This window comes from Pimephales promelas, chromosome 25, assembly GCF_988280905.1.
Source record: "Pimephales promelas chromosome 25, fPimPro1.hap1.1, whole genome shotgun sequence".
Classification (NCBI taxonomy): domain Eukaryota; kingdom Metazoa; phylum Chordata; class Actinopteri; order Cypriniformes; family Leuciscidae; genus Pimephales; species Pimephales promelas.
In genome coordinates this window covers 700001-707500 of record NC_142793.1, presented here as the reverse complement: position 1 = coordinate 707500, position 7500 = coordinate 700001, and the positions used below count along the sequence as shown (strand labels likewise).

At 43.1% G+C, this 7500-nt stretch overlaps 2 protein-coding genes across 3 annotated transcripts in view; one reads left to right on the top strand and one right to left on the bottom strand.

The window, feature by feature from the left end:
- The window catches only part of znf276 (zinc finger protein 276), a 13193-nt gene extending 12879 nt beyond the window's left edge, over nucleotides 1-314 (top strand). Inside the window, exon 11 of the mRNA XM_039670251.2 lies at nucleotides 1-314. This exon is cut by the window's left edge and continues 380 nt beyond it. The gene's annotated coding sequence lies outside the window, so the exon portion shown is untranslated.
- A 2-nt stretch (nucleotides 315-316) lies between these two features.
- fanca (FA complementation group A) overlaps nucleotides 317-7500 on the bottom strand; it is a 30337-nt gene continuing 23153 nt past the window's right edge. For both annotated transcript variants that reach the window (XM_039670247.2, XM_089127400.1), the window contains 8 exons: nucleotides 7200-7304; nucleotides 4740-4855; nucleotides 2532-2667; nucleotides 2298-2460; nucleotides 2121-2196; nucleotides 1927-2056; nucleotides 1766-1849; nucleotides 317-1009 (listed from right to left, as the gene is read on the bottom strand). In XM_039670247.2, coding sequence (XP_039526181.2) covers nucleotides 947-1009; nucleotides 1766-1849; nucleotides 1927-2056; nucleotides 2121-2196; nucleotides 2298-2460; nucleotides 2532-2667; nucleotides 4740-4855; nucleotides 7200-7304 — 873 coding nt within the window. In that variant the 3' untranslated portion in view covers nucleotides 317-946. The remainder of the gene's footprint in view (nucleotides 1010-1765; nucleotides 1850-1926; nucleotides 2057-2120; nucleotides 2197-2297; nucleotides 2461-2531; nucleotides 2668-4739; nucleotides 4856-7199; nucleotides 7305-7500) is intronic.

Here is a 7500-nt window from a genome sequence, read left to right as displayed (position 1 = left end):
TGTCCCATCAGCCCCTGCTCGGGGTTCGTCCACACGGCACTGCTGTAGAACGGGATCTTCTGGTGTTATAAAATAGTTCCGGACGAGATTTGTTTCTTCTGATCCACTTTCAAATGTGGTTTAGAATCAGATTCCATATCTGACCTCCTGAAAACACACACACACAGGAACTCGTTCACCCAGGTCATGAATACACCCTCAGCTGCTCCTATGGAGACACACACACTCCGTGTGTAAGGACTGTGTGCACAGAAACTGGTTTTAAGCTGCTGTCTTGTGAATTTTATAAATAAAAACCCTTTGCTACTGAACTACATCATGCTTCAGCGAATAGGTGATGACGTGCTTTATTGAAGTAATTCAACGTACAGTTTTGCTCTGAGACGCTGCACACACACACACACACACACAAGCGTACAAATGCACAAGCGTACACACACCAGAAGCCTGAATCAGAGAAAATATCAGCCGCAGTATTGTTAAGTTTATCCTGTCAGTCAAACGTTGGGCAAGTGATCGCTCGAGTTTTACACACACACACACACACACACACACGTGCAGCACAACCCCAGACTGGCTGAACTGAGTTCTGAGTCGGTTGAGCAAACACAGCGTTCGCTGTAACGTCCTGTGATCTCAGGGTGTGTGTGAACAGCCAATCATACGGAGTGTGTGTGTGATTCACTTCTCTGATGAGATCGCAACAGAAATATGACGAATTGAATCATTTATAAGTTCAAAGAGCTTTAAAACACAAGCTTTGCCATTTTAACAGCTGAATATTAACTGAACTGTTTATATGTACTGCATGAGGATATAGACGTCATCTGACAGGCATATAGATGTCCGGCAGCCGCTGCTGTAGTGGGCGTGGCTTCACTGTTCTGGCAGCTGATTGGTGGGTTCCGGTTTCCATGAGACCAGTCAGGGTTTGATCTGCTGTTGGTCATGTGACGTGTGTGAGCGCCGCCGAGATCTCTGCGTCCAGCTCCTCGTACTCCGAGCACAGCTGCGGGAGAAAACACACACACACACACACACACACACACACACTCAGAACCGTTTAATGTTCATTAACGCATTAGCTTGTAATAGGGCTGCTGTCTGCGTCTGTGAGCTCCGCTTCCTGTTTCGAATCGCTTTACTATCATTCCTTGTTCATATCGCTAAATATAACATACAGATATCGTCTAATATATCACATTAATCTGACAGCGCTAGCTTCCATCTAAATCGGTATGGATAGCATGTCGCTAGCCTGGTCAGGTAATATCTGGTGCCTTTTACGAGTTATCAAACAGCTGTGGCGAGTAGATCAGTCCTCAAACACGGTGAGTCATGTGATCATGTGTAGCGTAGCCTTCTCTGAGCGGTGACGGAGACGTCAGGCTGACGGACAAGATTTCTGTGTTCAAACATTTAATAAAGGGTGATTATTAACAAGCTTGTTTTCTATACTCGTTTTTTGTTTTGGCACTTGATTATTTTGTTTTGTTCAAATCTGCGGTCTGGATGACTTTATCGGCGCCGGCGACACATCTCTTTGACCTAGCATACACATAACACACACATATTTAAATCAGTTAATTATTATAGCATAGACTATAAGAAAGAAGGATCTCGAACACATCTGGGACCGCTCGAGGGACAGCCAATCATGGGCTAGTTTTCATTTTTTAGGTGAACTGTCCTTTAAAGTGATAAAGAGCACACACTCATCTCTATACCTCAGTGTGTGTGTGTGTGTGTGTGTGTGTGTGTGTACCTGTTTTCTCTGGCTGAGTGTCAGACAGGTGTGTGAGCTCAGAGAGATGCTGCTCATCAGCAGCTTACGGGCCTCCAGCAGGACCTGAGAGAGACACACAGGGGACAGACTGAAGCTGAGTGAGTGTGTGTGTGTGTGTGTGTGTGAGCCGCTGCTCTGACCTGCTGCTGTGTGTGTGAGCCGCTCATGATCAGCTGACTGAGATCCCTGTAGCAGACGGCCGCTCTGTAGAGGAAGCCAGGAGATCGGACCGCTCGCGTCAGGGCCTCCGAGTCCAGTGCAGAGAGGATGCTGGGAGATGAGACACCGTCAGCACACACACACACACACACACACACACGAGCGCGCCTCTCACCTGTAGAAGGCAAACGGCATCAGTCGGAGGATCTGCGGAGACGCCACACGCGACAGGAAACCAGACAGTCTGTGATCTACCACAGAAGAAGCGTCACATGATCATGACATGTCATCAGCTCAATGCTCTCATGTGACACGATTGGTCCAGAATAAAGCTGACGTGACTCGTTCACACCTGACCCGGACTGGTCAAACAGCAGCAGCCAATCAGCATCGTGCAGGAGGAGGTGAGCGAGGAGGCCCGCGCTGGCGTCTCGGACACGCTTCACACACACGTCATCGTTCAGCTGAGCAGAGACGAGCTCCATCGCACTGTAGAGAAACAGGAAGAGCCACACCTACACCAGACAGGAAGAGCATCAGAACAGGAAGTGCTCTCGCCGTAGGCCTGTGAGACCACGTGACTGACCTGATCCGTGTGGTCCAGCTGTGTGAGGACCCGTGTCCTGCTCTCGCTGTCGGATCTCCTGAGGACGCTGTGCAGAGCCGCGGAGAGCAGCCATGACGGAGCCGCCGGAGCCGCAGACGCTAGACCCTTCATCAGCCTACAGCACACACACACACACACACACACACACAGGAAGGGGACAACACTGCGTTGATGACGCCATGTGAACCGCTGTCTGAAAGCTGATCCAATCACAGCCATCGATACTGACCGGGGGCAGCCTATGGCGTCACTCCTAGCGCGACCCGGAAGTATAAGGGACTGTTTTATTTGTTGCTTCAACCTGAAGTTTCCAAAAGGTCACCGTGACTCGTGAAAAACGGTTCAGGAAGTGTGCGGATCTGTGTCTAAGATATTAACACTTGATGACACACACAGCGCGTGCGTTTACTGCTGCGGCTCAGAGCACACAAAAAAATAATTTATTAAAATGGGCGTCAAAAAAAAATATATACACTACCGGTCAAAAGTTTTAGATCAGTAAGATTGTTTATGTTTTTAAATGAAGTCTCTTCTGCTCACCAAGGTGATGAAAATTTGATTTAAAAAAAAAACAAAAAAACATTAATATTGTGAAATATTATTACAATTTAAAACTATGTGAATATATAGTGAAGTGTAATTTATTCCTGTGTTCAAAGCTGAATTTTAAGCATCATCACTCCAGTCTTCAGTGTCACATGACCCTACAGAAATTATTATATGATGCTCAAGAAACACTTATGATTATTATCCATGTTGAAAACAGTTTTTTACATTTTTATTGCAGAATTCTTTGATGAATAGAAAGTTCAAAAGAACAGAATTGATCTGAAATGGAAAGCTTTTGTAACATTAATCACTACCATTCAAAAGTTTGCGGTCAGTAAGAATTAATTTTTTTTATTTTTGGGGGAAAGAAATAAGAAAATACTTTTATTCATCAAGGATGAGTTAAATTGATCAAACGTTACAGTAAAGACATTTATAATGTAAAGATTATATTTTAAATAAATGCTGTTCTTTTGAACTTTCTATTCATCATAGAATTTTGGGGGGAAATAGTACACGACTGTTTTCAACATTGAAAATAATAATTGATGTTTTTTGAGCATAAAATCATCATATTAGAATGATTTCTGAAGGATCATGTGACACTGAAAACTGACGTGTAATCAGCAACAGTAATGATATGGAAAATTCAGCTTTCAAATTACATATTAAAATAGAAAACAGTCATTTTAAATCGTCACAATATTTCACAATATTACTGTTTGTCATTTTTTTTCCATCAAATAAAGCAGCCTTGGTGAGCAGAAGAGACTTCATTAAAAACATAAACAATCGTGTGTATATATATAATAAATCATAGGGCCCTCGGCCAGATTTAGCAGCATTACTGGACATCACGGACCAGTCTCACTCCTGGGCCGACACGTCACACATGATGCACACTCTCTCAACACCGGGTTTGGATAGAGTTTTATATAGTTATATGCTTTTATATAGTAATGTTAGTTCTTTTATAGTTACATTTTTTCCAAACTGGTTTGGAACAGTTTGTGAATAAACACTTGAACTGGTAAAGTATGCCTGCCTCTCTGTTTGACTGACAAGATGATAAAAATGAATAATAATAATAAAAAAATGGCTTAGATGTCGTAAGCTACTTCTGCCATGTTGCTGTAGCTTCACTTGGGGAGGAGCTTCAGTGTAGTGAAGGTGAATTTAATGTAAAGTAACTGCTAGCTTAGCTCACTTAGCTAAATCTCTCAGAGAAAGACTCACCAAGACAAAGTGACTGGGTTTCACTGTTCACGTGTTCTGGGTCGGGACACGATTATAGACCATTTCACAAGATGTAAACAACACTGGTCTAGAAGCACTTCCTGTTTCAGTTTGTGACTGTTTTCTTTATTTCACATGTAAAGAAAACATCTTAAAGATGATTGTTTAATATACGTTCTGTTGGTTGTATTTTATCCCAGCTTTTGTGTAGTGTTAAAAACTGAAACAGGAAGTGCTTCTGGACCAGTGTCTGGACAAAACAGTCTACAGCACTTAAACATGGAGAAAGTCAGATTTTCATGACATGTCTCCTAATTATCAACTACAGGGGGACTTTTCCTCGTATGATGTAAGATATTTCAGACTGAGTGTGTGTGTGAGTGTGTGTGTGTGTGTGTTCACCGTGAGCTCCAGCTGTGAGTGTGGTCCAGCATCTGCAGCTGCTGAGGAAGAGCATCTCGTCCAGTCAGACGCTTCCACTGCGAGCTGAGCGCCACCGAGAGACGCCTCCACCAGCGCTGCACACACACACACACACACACACACACACACACTGCTTTAGAACCGTTTTTCCCAACCTTTTGAAAAATGTGTGTCACTCTGATATGATACCCTGAGATGTCTGGATTGTCAATCCCACAGGAAGAACCACCGACTGCCATGAGGACATTATACACACACCTCAGAGAACCCAGATCATGCCAGTAACCAAATCACTCCCTTTCGAACGGTCAGTCGTATTGTGTCTGCTAGAACCGATGGGGAACCAATCCAATCCTGCCGTGCTAATATATCCAATCAGAACGCCACGTTCTAGGACCGAGCTCAAGGGCTAATGAGTTCAGATGAGGAACGTAGGAATAATGATGGGCTGGACTCACACGGACACCAGCTCAAACTGCTCCTCTAGCAACGCAACACGACTGACCGGTCGCATTTTTATTATAAATGTCTGTGTGTTATTGGTTGTTATTACACACATCTGAGATCGATGGTACATATACAGCATCGAAAATACATTTCGGTCCAAAAAATAACAAAAACTACGACTTTATTCAGCTTTGTATTGTCTTCCTGTTCTGCGTTCATGAGTCCGCAACTGGTTACTGGTTACCAGACACACGTCAGCAGCATCACTGCGGACTCATGAACGCAGAACCGGAAGACAACACAATGCTGAATAAAGTCGTAGTTTTTTGTTATTTTTGGACCGAAATGTATTTTCGATGCTTCAAAACAATGTAACTAACCCACTGATGTCACATGGACTACTTTAATGATGTCTTTATTTCCTTTCTGGACAAGGACAGTATACCATACATACATGTTCAACAGAGGGACAGAAAACTCTCGAACTCAATCTAATATATCTTAAACTGTGTCCTGGAGATGAACGGAGGACTGACGGGCTTGAACTAGGGGTTGAACCGACTAGTCGACCTTAATGCAATGCCGTGACGCTTTAAGCTTGACGTCGACTAGTCGTGTTGATCATGTGACACTGTATGATTGCGCTAATTTTAATAGTATATGGCCGCGTTGCAGACGACAACAGATGAAGAGCCCAGAGGGTCATTGCAGCAAGAAAGCAGCATTGGCACATAAAGCGTATGGAAATACTTTACTAACGTAGCACTATATTGTTGAAAACGAAAGTAAAAGCATGACGCGCGCTCTCTGTTTTACCGGGAAATGAGAGTTTCTCTTTTAAAATCATTCAAACATTAGCCTATTTTTTTCATATATTTATTTAAACATATTAATGCATCTAATTCACCCGCAATCAACAGGGATATTATTTTGTATGACTTAGATCCATCACTAACATGCAGATGTGAATTTATAGCTTTTTTTTTTCTTTTCATCCTGATGATGTAAACAGCGGGCAGTTTAACTAACGTTACATCTGGCCACTTCACGTGTTTCTGTGATCTGATTGCTATCCGAGCGTGAAAACACCAGTTAATTGGAAACGTAAATTGGACTTCTCCCAAAAATGCTGAAATAAAACGTGTAAGAGCAGCCTATGCTACCATATTCATTATATGACGAAGCTATAACACGCACCCCAGATGAGCATCTATTCATAAAGCCAACGTGCAAACTATCATAAATCAAAGTGAAAGGAAGTCACAGACGCTTAACACACAATCATCGTTAAAAGTAAAGAAACAAAATGATCTATCAGTGCTCTCTCTCTCTTATTGCGGTCTTTGATTGTGAAATTAGCAGATGATCAATAAAATGCAGCTCATTACTGTTGCGTTCGGTGACGTGAACTCTGTTAAATCTGCATGTAGCGCGTTGTTTGACGATCGGATGCGAAAACATATTTATGTGACCAGGTGTAAATGGAATCGTTTGATAAATCAGGTCCGTAAAACCGCATGAAGTGTCCAGGTGTAAACGGCCCCGTTACGAGCTGTCAGCGTCTGTGTAATTTTCTGTTAATTAATTGCAAATTGTGGCGTGTTGCAAATCGGTCACATCTCTTGTGTTTTTATGAATGACGTCAGCGACTAGTCGACGTCACAACAGTCGCCTTCAAAAAATCTGAAGTCGTTCAACCCCTAGCTTGGACATAACTTTCATTTTTGGGTGAACTAACCCTTTAATGAACCGAAGCCGTTCTGAGACAGTGAAAATTGTAATCACAACGCGCTTCGTGAAACACAATACTGACATATTCATCTAACTCTAAATCTCACTAGGCAAAAAAGCGATTTCTATTTAACGTTGGTTCATCGTGCAACCTGTATGTGTCACAAACGTACATTCAGCTGCCGCCAATATAGTGATGGTGCGACCCAACCTCCTAACACACACACACACACACACACACACACACACACACGTGATTACCGCAGCAGACAGCAGCAGTAGTGGACACTGAGCGCTGAACTCCGACACACACGCGTTCACGGCGTCAGCAGGACCGGCACAGCTCGCGCCGACACACACCACCGCCTGAAACACATCAGACGTACACACACACTGCTAATACTGAAGCGTTTCCTGTCACATTCACAATACTCCTCAATAAATAAACTGCTAATTCGACAGCAAAAACCGTACATTTGAATGTGTGTGTGTCGAGGCGCGTAAAACATGATGATGTCGTCAGTGATGCGGTGTGTTTCTGCTAAACACTAAATCAGCTGAA